Source organism: Drosophila hydei, unplaced genomic scaffold (genome assembly GCF_003285905.1).
Source record: "Drosophila hydei strain 15085-1641.00,03,60 unplaced genomic scaffold, DhydRS2 tig00008119-arrow-pilon, whole genome shotgun sequence".
Taxonomy (NCBI): domain Eukaryota; kingdom Metazoa; phylum Arthropoda; class Insecta; order Diptera; family Drosophilidae; genus Drosophila; species Drosophila hydei.
The window spans coordinates 6,166,295-6,180,458 of record NW_022045830.1 but is presented as its reverse complement, the minus strand read 5'-3'; the positions used below and the strand labels follow the sequence as shown (position 1 = coordinate 6,180,458).

Sequence of the window (14,164 nt, the reverse complement as noted above, 5' to 3'; positions counted from 1 at the left end):
GTGTTTCACGAACCAGTCGAATCGCTGGGCTAGTTCATTCAGTTCAGTCTATCGTTCGGGGCTGCACCGAACGATTTGGCAACACTTACTTGCAGTTCTATAAAATAAACGAAAACGCAATAATTATTGTTGCGAATGATTGATGTGCAGATGATTTAGAAATAAAACCAACTATAAAGCAATTAAAAGTGTTCAACCTACTGTATACAATAAATAAGTGATTGAAAAACAGGCGTAAAACAATTCTAAACTGTTTGAGTGTATGTGTGTATTATTTTTTGTTTGTTCATAGGGGCGGGAGTGCAAGTGCACTATAAGATATTTTTCATAAGTGTAGTCGGAAATACCAGACGCCAATTGGTTGCGTTGCAAAAATGCATAAAATTAGCAGCCCAGCGTTAGCGTTCTCTTTAGTGCTATACGTCTTACTACAAACAGGTAAGAACGAGTCCAAATACCAATCAATAAGAGTTCGTGAATCTTTAAATATGTTTAATAAATCTCATTGTTTCTAGTTTCTTGTAAACATGTTGTTATAACGGCACCACAACATGTGCTGATTGGAGCCACGGTAAATGTTAGTGCTACTTTATACGATGGGAGCAATATTGCTAGCAAAGGCAGCTATAGTTTTAGCTGGAAGGACAACACTGGCCATACGAAGGTAAAATACGTTGCAAAAAGAAAGCGCATTCAACAGAACTCACTATGACTAACGAAATGTACGCATAACGGGAACGCTACTGTTTGTTTCGCAACGAACCGCACATGCCCTACGTCTGTCCCAACTTAATTTATTGTTAGGAAAGAATGCATGAGCTGGAATTGTTGAATATGCGCTTGATAACATCAGCAAATTTGATTTGTGGCTTTTACGAACAATGTGTGCATTTAAAACGGTTTTCAAAACGTTGTATAAGACACGGTGATAATAATAAAATAGATTTTAGATACCATTTCAATTGAATATGTATGTGCTCGATATGAAATTTACAATGCAAATTTTTACAATCATTGGATTTGTTGACAGCCGTGCCTGGCACGATTAGATACCCTACATGAGTGTAGGGTCTGTGTGGGTCATGGCTGCTTAAGCACTTAGATTGGATAACTGATCCGTTTCCATTTCATAGATTATGATAATTGGTTTATATATTTTCTATTATGACGCTTTCATATTCTATTCAATGCTTAACTTTATAAGCTTTATAAGCTCAAATTCATCATTCCATAAGATTATAAATATATACAAAACATGTATTCTCTCGTTGGGTTGCTTTAATACAATCGAAACTACACACAAAAGATAAATGATTTATATACTTGAGTTTTCCCCTATGACCATACAATGCGGCTTTCGTGATTAATTTGCGTCACAGCTGTGCTATTAAAAGCAAGCGTAATGAGCTTTGCTGCGCCCCTTTATTGTAAACTAAAGACTAATTACGTGTTTCATTTCAATTTACTGATATGTAGGAATTTGAAACAACGGAACCAATCAGCAATTGGACTTTCGAATATGCTAAAGATATCAATCTAGGACAACATAAACTTGAAGTCAGTGTTTCAGAGAAGTTTATAGTTTGGTTTCCGGTTGCCGACAGTTCGGTGGCTATCAATGTAGTCAACACCCTCACCGGCAGTTTGCAGCTAATACAGAATGAGAAAGTGCGAACACAGGACTTTGTATCCACACAGGCTATAGTTAATCATAGTATTGAACTATGGCCAGCGGACTTGGATTATTTAATAAGCAATCATTACTATATAAATACTTACTGGTTCAAAAACTGTACATATCTGGGCATGTCACATGTGCTTGACTTTCAAGATATATATACAGTGCCCGATCAATATTATACTATTGAGGCTCTTGTGGTTGCATCACCATTTCCTCTGCCAGAGCCAACAACATCCACAACAACTACGACGACTACTACAACGACCACCACAACGACCACCACAACGACTAGCACCACGCCGCCTACTACAACGTCAACGTCCACAACACCCGCCACAACAACGTCAACAACGTCAACAACATCAACATCAACAACAACAACACCAGCACCAACAACTAGCATCACGACAAAAACATCTCGGTCCAGACGTGATATTAACCAAACCATGCATGCAAATGCTAAGTTGTTAGGGATTAACCTCGCAGCTGCTGTTAAGCAGGAGCTACAAAAGCAAAACATCACCGGTACCACATCTGTGGCCCTGGTAAATCCTTTAGGTGTCCGAAAGCTTAAACTCCTTCCTGCAGCGGCACCATCTTACACTTGCATAGACGGCAACGTTGTTGCCCAGGATACAAATAATACATACGGTTACTTTCAGCGAAGGGTCGTCTCGAAAAGTATGTAGATGAAGCGGAGCAATTCATATGAAAATGTATTAAATAATATTAATTTTTGCAGCACCCATCTCTGACTTTAGCACTAGCGGTAAAAACTGGGTAAAGCATTGGGAGCTGACTAATTTACAAATTACCTGTAAGGGTTCCGCACCGTACGAGGTGTGCATTCAATATTACAATGGTGCGTATATAAATATATTAGCTTTTTAATACAATATATTTAATTATTATGCATTCTACTACAATTTTATGATGGACCTCAGATTAAATATCATTTTTAATATTTTATTTTCTCAGACTTAAATTTCAATTCAGACTGATATATTAATTTTTCAAAATGATTTATTAACTGGCCTACTTCATTTGCTTAGCTCCATACAATGCCACGGGCAACGAAACGTGCAGTAGCTATGACAAATTCGACAAGTGTGATTTTAACTTCGCTCGTTATTTCGGTGATAGCAAGACAATTCTGTTTTTCATACGCAATGATATCTCGGCGACCGTAAACCAGGTTACCGTTAACATCTATGAAGGTTGGTAAAATAACCTCGATACATTTTAATATTTTGGTTAACTTGATGAGTTTGTTTCCAATCTTCAATCAGCGAAACGACAGTCACAGCTATCGGTTGTAGTTGTGCCCATTGCCTGCACTCTTGTGGCCGTTTGTCTGGTCATCTTTGGCGTAGCCTATTACATACAGAGCCGGAATCGGTGAGTACTATGAATCCTGAACATAAATCTAACAAATAACTTATTTTGATTTTATTTTAGTTTTACGGTAGAAGTGGCCGATTTCAACTTTGGTGATACCCAGTCAGTGGATATGGAATACAAGACATTCCAGCAGCGTTTGATCGACAGTATACGTGATGCCTGGCCATGGCCCAGGTGGCGTCGGTATTCGCTGTCAAGCACGGATCTCATGGCCGAACAACCGTCCAATCCCGGTAGCTTTGGCGGCAATGTTGGCGACGTTGACAGCAATTTGCGCTATAATACTTTTAACTAAAAGCAAACGGCATTGCTTTATTGTTATTATTATTCTTTAATCAATTTAATTTAAATATTGAACTTAGTTTATAATTTTGATTTCTTTCAATGGGAGCGTTTCGTATTTTGTACTCATTTGCATTGTAATGCATGACGTTTACGTTGACGTTTTCTTGTTGTCCCCTTAAGCCTGTTTATTCACAAATTTTTTATCTTTTTCGTCCACATTAACGCACACTCGCTCATTAATCGCCAAACGACATGCAATATTCAATAGCAAATGGATAAACTTTATGAACGCAATCGAAATTCTTATAAAATGTTTAAAAGACTGTCTTTGTTCTAAAAAAAAATAAGAAAAAAAAGAGATAGAAGGAAAGTAACTTATGCTGCAAATCTGTTTTATATTAAGTGTTAGCATAATATAATATCATGTTTGTAGACATAAGAATGTAAGGATTCCTAGCTCTTGAAACTTGATAACAAAGGCACCGCACATACATACATTCATACACAAAACAACCAAACAGACAAAATATAATTATTCATTGTGATAGAACTAACAGTATATTTGTATGTTAAAAACAAACAAAACAAAAAAGAAGAAAAACTGGTCAATATGTAACACTGCTAAAATGACACGGTTAGTGCCGGACAAAAATAAGAGTCTAAATAGGAAGACTTACAATTAAATACATATGTGTACATATACAGATATAATATCTAAATTATTGATTATTCTTAAATGGGTATTAAAATAATAAATAGATTAAAACAAATTAGCCACATTCATTTTTGTATTTTGAAAATACGCAAAAGTGAGCCGGCTAACGCAAAATGCTCCAAACCTAATTGATGCATGTAAATTAACAGAAAATGTTACATTAACAGAATACTTTCTAAAAGCATTTTATAATGCCATAATTGCGCACTAAAACTAGTTCCTCAATTTGTTGAAGTTCTTTTCTGCGCTAAAAAATGTTTTTAAATGATATTGGGCAGCCTTTAATATTGAATTCTAAAAAAACTTATGGTCCTTACGAGCAAGTAAGCCAAATTAATAAACTCATTGAAATAATTAACAATATACTTATTTATAAACTAGCATAATGGACCAATGCTGTTAACATCGGCCGCGTTCCAGGATCACATAGTTCCTACAAGTTGGTGTGGCCGAATTATTGGCTCAGCTCATGATGTGGCTCGTTTCCAAGGTGCGTTATCCGAAACCAGTCAAAGATATGAGTATAATGTTTTAAAGCCCTTCGAACCAGTGAACATTACGTATGATAAAGCCAAAATTAGTTTAACTTTGATACCAGCAGGACAAAACGAATATTATGGACCTGCTATCTTGTATTACCTAAAGAGTAAGTGACTCGGATTTATAAAGTCTATATAGCAAAAATTTATTTTTAGATGACTGCATAAGATCACTAATAGCTGACAATTTGAGCGGCTATTTGGACTTTATACCAAAGTCCGGTGCAACATTTCATCGTGCTATTGGCAATGGCATAGATGTCCTGTATTTTGATGACTTGTGCTATGCGTCCGAGGAGGATGAGGCATTAGCGCAAAGAGAGTATATCTATGCTTTCATACAGCTTATAAGGCCGAAGTATTTGTATGGATTAAGACAAGATAAATTACCAAAGTATTTGCTCGATTTATGCGCGTAGTAGGATATGATGATTGATCCCAATAATAGTCACAATGAAGTATCGTAAAAATTTTAATTTACAAGGGAAAGTTGGTTATTGGTAGATATCTAAAAGCTTTAACTAAACTTAACGCAGCTCCAGGCTTGCATTATCCCTTAGTTGCCTTGGCCTTGCTTTTCACTTTCTTAACGCGCTTAAGACCATCCATTTTACTCTTCATAAATTGTGAGTACATCGCCATCATTGTGGGAACATCTTCCTGACGAACTACTGTGGAAATCTAAATAAACGTATTGTTTGAACTATCAAAATATATTAATAAAGACTTGTTGCTTACCTTTTTGGATTTGAATTGGGCACGCATTAGGCACATGTATGTTTCTGGTTTGGCCAGCGGCTTTTTCCCCTCACGAGGCACAGGTCGATCATGCCCATCGTCTAATATCGGAAATAGGTGAGAATGTTAAGAAGTCGCATACGGGTAATGTGGATACTTACAGCGTTTGAATGTCATCGTAAAGGAAGCATTCTTTTTCGCCTCATTGGCAATCTTCTCCAGGCGCAGTATAAACTGTAATTAAATGCTAAATTATTTAAGAATTTCACGGTTAAAGTATTTATTTACGTTAGCATTATCGAGCAAAACCATTTCGTGGCAGATATTAGACCAGGCGTAAATTGACACTTGTGCGCTATGGATTATTTAGTACATTATTGTTTGGTGTAAACTTGTATTACTAACAGACTGTTAAGTAACATAATTTCTGACGCACAAATATTCATGAACTGCCAACTTATATATGTTGTTAAGTTGGCAGGGCTGGCATTCGGTCTTGCTTCGCCAAAAAAAAAATTTACATTAAAAATCGTAAAATTCTACGAAAACTTACAAGTGCAGGCAATCGGCTAGGCTGTTGAACGCCCAAACACTCCCAAACGTCGCCATCACCACAGTTGCACTACTAACACACCGAAGCTAGCACAACCAGCGTGCATTGGCTGATGGTGTAAGCAGAAACGATCGAACGACTCGACGACCGCCAAAGGAAGTGCCCTCCGCCCGCCCACGCCAGCAGCAGAAGCAGCCGTAGTAGGCAACGACAATAACAAATTGTAACACAACCTTCAGGCCACTTGGCAGTAGTCAGCAAAAGGCATCAAACAACAAATTTTCAATTATGGTAAGCACGCCGGTCTTCGACGTAGGTCTGAAGGATATGTTGACGCTGGTTAGGTTGCAATTCATTAAAGCACATACACACGCGCGTCAGCACACACGCACACACACACCGACAGGGGACATGTGTACGGTGAATAAGCAAATGCCGCGCAACATCGCCATCGCCGTCGTCATCGCTGCTGCTTCTGGTGTTGCTATGAACTTTGACCGAAACATTCTGATTATTTTCTTACAGGACGTGTTCCTCATGATCAGAAGGCATAAGACAACCATCTTTACGGATGCTAAGGAAAACACATCAGTTATTGAACTGAAACGCATGATCGAAGGCAAGTATAGCAATATATCTACATATTTCTCTATGTTTAGTATTCGCGTTTGTGAGTGTGTGTGTGTGGGTGTTTGTGTGCGTGTGTCGTGTGTTTAAGTGTTATTCCTATTTATAGAGCACATTTTTGATTATTAAGTAATTTTATAATCATTGGCAGGCATTTTGAAAGTGTTGCCTAGCGATCAGCGGTTATTCAATCAGGACAACGACGTCATGGAGGATGATCAAACGTTGCAGGACTACGGCGTTACGGTATCAACAGCAAAGGCTCAAGCCCCAGCACAATTGGGCCTAATATGCAGGTGAGTTATGTTCGATTACCTTTCCCTGTCATTCACAGTTCCCGTTATGAAAGCCGCGCTTTGAGTCACGCTGATAAGCCCCTAATATTGTTTTTTTTATATGTACATATTAGAGATGAGAGCGTGATTTTCTCTTTGCTCTAAACGATTTTTAAGTTAATTTTGTTGTTCGTTATGTATATAATTTAGAGAGGAGGACGTGTTCGTTGTTTTGACTCTCATGGTAAAAATAAATTTTATTTATTCTTTAATATGCTATGCTACACGACTTTTTACAGATATTATTTTATTTTTGTTTGGTTTGCGAAATTTGTAATTGCTATAGAATTTAATTTAATTTACTAACCATGTTTGCACAAAAATTAATTATTTGGCTAGAACATGACTTGTTAGGTCGCGCATCAGCATGTTCCAAAATATGTCACGACACGCACTCAACGCTAGAAAATTGTACATATGTTATCGGCCGACTCGCATAATTCCACACGTGTGCCGTAGTTGTTATTGAGTTGACATTTTACTAATGTGATTTCTCCGCAGGAACGAATCGGGCGATTTCGAGACGCTGGATATCACGCCCTATTCAGCACCGCCTGACTTACCAGAAGTGATGAAAAATCAAGAGGCCTCAAATGGACAAGAACAAGTGGCATAAGATCAACAGCAACAGTAACATAAAAATCAGCAACAGCAACAACAATTAAAAAAACAATAAAAATTAACAACAAGAGCAGTTACCATTTGGACATCGCTGCTGCTGTCGCATGCGAGACACCACTAAATTGCTGAGAGTCAAATTTACTATCGCTCGCTTGTCCCACACAACACAGTCAACAAAACTCTCTCGATGCAATGCTAAATGTTTCGAATTGTACTACAGTTTCTTCTCTGCCTGGTCACACAACAACAACATCATCAACAACAAAAATAACAAACAGCAACAATAGCTAATTATGTATGCATTTTTTCGTCGGTTATAGCAAGGAACAATTTAACAATATGATTCAAAATTATAATTTGAAATGGGATTTGTTAATCTTATTTTTTTTTTATATTACCTATTTGTTTGTTTCTTATGGAATTTGTACGAATTTGTCTAAGAAGAGAAAATAGATACTACACAAAATTTAAATGAAAATTTATGAAATGAAAGTCACAATTGAAATAGCTTATAACAAATTGCAATTGATGATTAATTGATAATTGAGCAAATGGTGAATATTTAAAATATTGGGATTTAAATTTATTATAATTTATAATCAAATTATGATTATTATTATTATTGTAATAATAAGATTTAATTATTATTAAAAAGGAAAAAATCTACATTACTAATCACTAATCACTATCATCCATTCCCGAGCCGGCGGCTGCTGTAACAGCGGCGACTTCTGCATCATTAGCATCTGTCGCGGCTCCATCGTCCTCCTCGGCGCTATCGATAAAGGAGGCGTTGCTGCTCTGCTGCAGTTCCAAGTGCTCCAAATACTCTTGCAGCCTATCCTGGAAGAAGTTGATGTAAGTCTGTTTCTGCTGTGCCGTAGCCGGAAAATAGTGGCCGCCACTATGCTCAAGCACTTCCACATTCCTGAAGTGAGCAGCTAGCGATTCGCTCATCTCTTTGGGAATGATTTCATCTGTCAAGCCATAGATGTGTAAAGTGGGAATAGTGATCCGTTCCTCGTACGCGCTCATATGAACCAGACTGCCAGATATAAAGCCAGAGCTGAGCACAGCGAATTCAGGTCGAATGGAGGTCACTGTTTGGGAAAGTGGGCGTAATGTGTAATTGGCCCATCCAAGCGGTCGACGTACTTACATTTCTTTTTGGCCAGCCCACATATCAGTCCCACAAAGCAGGCACCTTGCGAGAAGCCCAGAAGTCCCTGAAAGGGGCCCTGTGTCTTCCAAACGTTTTCGACGCTGCGTAAGCTCTCTTGAAACCCGTATGCCGGGCCGCTTCTGTTGGTGCCTTTGAATGTACCATCATCTTTGTTGGCCCACCAACTGCGCTGCTGCTCCACTGGCTCTGCCGATGGGTCCAGGGGCGCTGCTACGTGGGGTGCCGAGATAAACACAAACTCGGCATATTTACCAGCGAATTTGCGAAACGAACCCAGTTTATTTTTAAATGAATCCGCTTTAAATTCAACATAAAATTAGTTCCATTATCAACATTATTAAACATTATTGAACATTAGAAGTACCAACCATCTTGCCGGTATCCGTGCAGGCAAAGAACTCGAACTTTTTCGGTTATCTCCACCTTGGTGGTAGAAGATGTTGAAGCGCCACCGCTTGCTCGACTCGAGCCAGCGGGCTCTGATTCGTTATTGGTCATAATGGAAATGAGAGTCGCAGCTGCAAAAAAAGTGCCACAAGTAGAGCTACAATAGTATTTTTAGGTTATACAGATGAGCAGCTGATATACCGAATGCTAGAGATGTGACTGTTAGTTCATTTAGAGCTGGTTCAAAAATCAAATGTGCTGGTGATGACAACTAAGTTAACTAACTAAAATAAGGCTGTCCCTTTCTTTAAGTTTGCGTTGGCGGCATCTACGAGTCAAATAAATCATGGTTTAGTTAAGCGTCATCTGTTGTGAATATATTATGTGTTGGCGCCATCTGCCCAACTGTGTTTATCAAAATCATTTAATTCATTTAAAAGGAAATAATCAGAAAGATCCCCATGTAGAAAAGTACCTGTATATTAGCAAGGACACATACCATTACTTGTCCTTGAAAGAGGTATTTTATATTTAAATTTCCTACATCTGTGCTACGTTGGTATTATCAATACGTAACACATATTTAAATATTATCCGAATCGTAACGGCCAGGAATAAAAAGGAACAAAAGTTAAGATTTCTAAATGAAATATGGACGTTAAAATAAATAATAAATTCAAATTTAAAAATTCGGACCGCTAGACCCGACAGGTGTGCATATGTTATCTTTCCTCTCGCTCGTCTTCTCTACGCCTCGCAGACCTTTTATTGGACACCTCACATTGCCCACGTCGTAATATTAATTTGCTGATTTATTAGCAAACGGCACTTCAGGCGTCGGCGATAAATTGTAATGCAAATTAAATGAATGCTTGCGTATTTCGCATTTCATTTTGGCCATTGTTGAGGTTGAGCTGGAAATGGTTTAACGCTCGTAAATTGGTGCAGGCATTTGCCAGTTATGCGTAAATTGTAAAATATTTATGTGTTACAAACTATTGTTGCAATTTGGCATACGTGTATCTGTGTCTGCGTGTGTGTAGATGTGCTTGAATGCAACCAAATTAATAGAAAAATGCATTTCCGACTGCAACTCATTACGAATGGAAGCGAAACCCACAGAAATGAAAGAAGCAAATATATATAAATATATATATAAGTGTACAGTATACATACATACACATACATATATATATAAATATATATTTGTATATAAATAACCCATCGAGCTACCGCAAATGCACAGCACACTCCACACGCCCACACAGAGGCAACCACACACTGTGAGTCGATAGAAAACTGTTAAATATTTGATGTTGCTGCTATTTCACGCTTGTAAATCGCAAACAAAGCCACAAACAGCCGGTCAGGGCAGCTTTTAAATGCGAATAAAACCAAAAAGTTGCCAGGCCCAGCTTTTAGGCTCAAAAACTTCATATGCACACTTGAAGCTTATGCATACGTACATCATCAGCCGTATCGGTATCTGAGTCTGCCTCTGTCTGCATGTATTCGTGCCTGTATATCTGCATGCAACTGTTTTCGTTTCCTTATCCATTGCCTCCATATCTGTATCTATTTGTATTGTCGAATTTGGGTCTTTAATTGTAACTGCATCCATATCTGTATCGGATTGTATAAGCTCACATGTATTGTCCTATCTGCATCTGCATCTGTCAAATATAAATTTGTATTTATATGCTTACATATATATATATATATCTGTATCTGAATCTATATATTTATCTGCATATATATTTGAATTTATATTTGTATCTGTAAGTGCAGTCGTATGTTTATCTATATTTATATCTGCATCTCTGAATATTCGTATCTATATCTGCATCTTTACTTGTATCCAGATCTGCTTTTCTTATTCTGTATCTATATCCAATTATATATTTGTATATGTGTACGCTTTTGTATCTGTATCTGTATGTATATGCTTACCTTTATCTCTATGTGTATCTGGTTACATATAAATCTGCATATATATCTGTTCCCTGTAGATCCCCTTCTGATCTATATCTTTATTCTTATATGCATCTATACTCGTATCTAGATCTGTTTTTTGCATCTATATCTGCACCTTCACTTATATCTTCATCTGTATGTATAAGGCCTCTATTTTCGCATCTATATCTGCATCTGCATCTATATTCTTATCTGCATCTGCATCTGCATCTATGTCCATTTCAGCATGCACATCTGGAGTAATGTGGTCATGTGGCCGGAGCAACAAGCGCATTGAATATTTAAATTAAATGCCATCAACTTGAACCCAGCTCCGGCTGCAAGAACTGGCAAATTTTTGCCAGGTGTTGTCATTGGAGAATTCACTTTTCGAGTGAAATGCACAGCATTTAAATGGCGTTAACTAAATTAATAACCATAAATCACATTTAGTGCATTGGCATCTGCCGAGGGCGTCAATATATCTCTCTGGCCACTTTGGGGGTTTGGGGCTCAGTTTGTTTTGTCAAGCCCGAATGACTTATTGCTCAGGTGTTGATGAGTTTATTGGCCTTGCGGCCAAAATATTGCACCAATAAATTTCAATATAAAGCAAACAATTAAATTCTTTTGTAAAAATTTTAATTGCTTTAATTGATGCTCAGCCTTTTGATACATTGTTTGAATACGGATTAAAATATAGACTCTGCAACGAGCTCTCATAGTGCACAGTCTTCTCTTTGCTCTATAACAAGAATTCACACAGACCAACTGCTGCTCTGCTGCCCACAGATATGTTACGATGCATTGGTGAATTGGGCGAGGTCGCACTCAATTATTAGGTAACAATCTTTGCAGATATTAAAGCGTGACTGTGTTAAGTGAAACAGCAATTCTGGAAGCTAAACTGAGGCTGCTGCAATATACTTTCAGCATTGTTTTTAACAGCAAATCAGGTCTTTATGCTGCCAGATTGCACTTAACGTGACTCAACTCCTAATAGCCCTGCTTAATAACTAAGCCCGTTCGGAATGATCCGAAAATTGCCAACAGCAACTGGCAGGCGCTCTGACTTATGAGTGTATATTTATTTGTGTAGGTTTGTAAATTTATTTATATATATATATGTGCTAAGTTTATATGTTATTAACGTATGAGGTGTCTGTAGTTCGTGAGAGTACTAAGTACTCTAAAGAGCCCAATAATAGTAATACGTACTAAGAGTATTGGCAGTGCCTGCAGGCTTATAAGAGCTCAACCAGTTCAAGCAGATATCGGAGTTAGGTACTCAGAATGCAGCCTTATATCGAGCATAAAATATAATTATTTTCAAAAAGAAGAAAAAAAAACTTGCAATCGCAAAGCGAACGCGCCTCTGTGAGCATGCAAACAGAATAATTGCTTAAAAGCAATTATTATTTAATTAGCAGAGCAGCATAAATAAATAACAAAAACAAAAAAAGAAGCGGCCACAGCAGGCGAAAGGCAACAAAGGCGGCGTCGAAATATGGCACAAGTGGAAAGCGAAAAGCGGAAAGCAGAAGAGGCCGCAGAGCATATTGGGGGAATAGAGTAAAATGAAAATGAAGTATGCCATTAAAATCGATCTCATTACTTAGCAACCAGGCAGGCAGCCACAGAAAGTCCAGCAGCCCAGCAGCTCAGGGCTGAGGGGTAAAGCGTGGACTGGTCCAAAAGTTTAATAACTGAAAATGCTCAAAACACAAAAACCTCAAAAGTAAAAAGCTCTTACAAATGTCCAGTGAGTGCAAAAAAAAGAAGGAAAAAAGAAAAACAAATCAAAACAAAACAAAACCAAGTCCAGAAATCAAAAGCAAAATTCAATCAGGCATTAAACATTAAACAGAAAAAAGAATAGAAATGAAAGAAGCCCCAAAGGCTGAGCGGGAGGGTGAGAGAGAGAGAGAGAGAGAGAGAGAGAGAGAGTAGGGCGGGAGTGGGGAGCTGCTCCAGCGGAAACACAAAGCAGTGTAGGTAAGTTAAGTAAAAGATAACTGGCCCTCTAAGACCAGCCGAACGGAGGTCATCTTTGAGCAGCTGCATTTCCGGCTACAGAAATGGAAATGGACATGGAAAAAATGTTTTAATTTCTGTTTGCGGCATTCCTTGTGCTTCGTTTGCTTTGCATCCTTTTCATTGTTCTTCTACATTTTCGATGCTGGAGCAGTATTTATCACTTTGAAGATAAATGCTACAGTAATTAAGGCACAACATCACTCAGGCACTTGGCTTTAAGTCTGCCCAAAAAAGTATGCTATGGTCGCATTTAATCTGTTCCCGACTTAAAAGCGTTGAAGCATTTGCTGCCAATGGCCAATTAATTAACATCATTTGACAAAGAAGACACTTAATATTGGTTTTTAATTGAGCTGTGAATATTTGCTAATCAACTTAATAAACTTTGGCATTCAGACTGAGGATTCCATGCCGAAGGACGCTGATCAAATTTCAGTTCGAGCTGCGCAGCCTTACCCCAACTAGCTCTGATTGGCCATTGAATATTTGAATGCACTTGTCGAAGGCATTTCGATTACTGTATCATTTCGAATATAACAAGAGGTTCAATAAAAACTACCCTGAAAAAACTGGAATATAGTTTGAAATACTTTAGTTGCCTTTGAAGTGCTTTTTTCACTTTGGCTCCGGTTTTTGCATGTGTTATTGGGCGAAAGCAACACAATGAAGCCGCAGCCTGGTGGCCAGCAGCCGCATTTAAGTGCAGCCATAGCAAAGTCACCTGCTGCAGTCACGGCTGGCCGCAAATCGATTAACTTTGGCTTCCCAATTAGCAGCTGTTGCGGCTCCAAAAAGCTTGCCTGGCTGTTGCATTAATTGTTGCACATTGATTATATGAAGACCCCTCAACTGGGAATTAGTGTGCAGCAGCTTTAATCGGCTCATTGTAAATGACATAAGCGAGCTAACTGAGGCGCAATGCTCTGATCTATTTGTGGCCAGAGCCGAATATTGCGCCCTCAGGCAGACAAATCCCAAAGCTGTTGTTCGGGTCAACTCTAAGAGCTTGCTTATTGGCTTTTGGTAGAAATTTTGCATTAATTCATTTATGTTGCGTATTTAATAGCACAGCTTATGCTGAAAGCCTGCCGCAAACGGTAAATACGAAC

General features: G+C 38.1%; 5 protein-coding genes across 8 annotated transcripts; 3 read left to right on the top strand and 2 right to left on the bottom strand.

Annotated features, from left to right (window-relative positions):
- Positions 1–45: 45 nt before the first annotated feature.
- On the top strand, positions 46–4,042 carry LOC111600734 (cell wall integrity and stress response component 4). The gene is made up of 7 exons (XM_023317010.2): positions 46–438; positions 516–664; positions 1,477–2,362; positions 2,424–2,543; positions 2,734–2,898; positions 2,971–3,079; positions 3,140–4,042. The coding sequence occupies exons 1-7, from the start codon at positions 375–377 to the stop codon at positions 3,375–3,377; spliced, it is 1,731 nt and encodes a 576-aa protein (XP_023172778.2). The 5' UTR covers positions 46–374; the 3' UTR covers positions 3,378–4,042.
- A 231-nt stretch (positions 4,043–4,273) lies between these two features.
- On the top strand, positions 4,274–5,063 carry LOC111600632. Of its 4 annotated transcripts, none has more exons than XM_023316836.2 (4): positions 4,274–4,405; positions 4,464–4,572; positions 4,633–4,728; positions 4,778–5,063. In XM_023316836.2, the coding sequence occupies exons 1-4, from the start codon at positions 4,337–4,339 to the stop codon at positions 5,038–5,040; spliced, it is 537 nt and encodes a 178-aa protein (XP_023172604.2). In that variant the 5' UTR covers positions 4,274–4,336; the 3' UTR covers positions 5,041–5,063. The 4 variants fall into 4 exon arrangements, with proteins under 4 accessions (XP_023172604.2, XP_023172605.2, XP_023172606.1 ...); XM_023316837.2 differs by having other exon boundaries at positions 4,277–4,405; positions 4,684–4,728; XM_023316838.1 differs by lacking the exon at positions 4,633–4,728 and having other exon boundaries at positions 4,280–4,405.
- Positions 5,064–5,075: 12 nt separating this feature from the next.
- On the bottom strand, positions 5,076–5,762 carry LOC111600635 (signal recognition particle 14 kDa protein). Its single transcript, XM_023316841.1, has 4 exons — positions 5,648–5,762; positions 5,521–5,593; positions 5,360–5,460; positions 5,076–5,302 (listed from the first exon to the last, which is right to left on the bottom strand). Exons 1-4 carry the CDS (start codon positions 5,669–5,671, stop codon positions 5,171–5,173), a joined length of 330 nt encoding a protein of 109 aa, XP_023172609.1. The 5' UTR covers positions 5,672–5,762; the 3' UTR covers positions 5,076–5,170.
- Positions 5,763–5,849: 87 nt separating this feature from the next.
- On the top strand, positions 5,850–7,830 carry LOC111600634 (elongin-B). The gene is made up of 4 exons (XM_023316839.1): positions 5,850–6,203; positions 6,438–6,531; positions 6,691–6,835; positions 7,376–7,830. Exons 1-4 carry the CDS (start codon positions 6,201–6,203, stop codon positions 7,488–7,490), a joined length of 357 nt encoding a protein of 118 aa, XP_023172607.1. The 5' UTR covers positions 5,850–6,200; the 3' UTR covers positions 7,491–7,830.
- A 340-nt stretch (positions 7,831–8,170) lies between these two features.
- LOC111600709 (esterase GA18864) lies at positions 8,171–9,217 on the bottom strand. Its single transcript, XM_023316965.2, has 3 exons — positions 9,047–9,217; positions 8,655–8,975; positions 8,171–8,595 (listed from the first exon to the last, which is right to left on the bottom strand). Exons 1-3 carry the CDS (start codon positions 9,174–9,176, stop codon positions 8,174–8,176), a joined length of 873 nt encoding a protein of 290 aa, XP_023172733.2. The 5' UTR covers positions 9,177–9,217; the 3' UTR covers positions 8,171–8,173.
- Between the last annotated feature and the right edge of the window lie 4,947 nt (positions 9,218–14,164).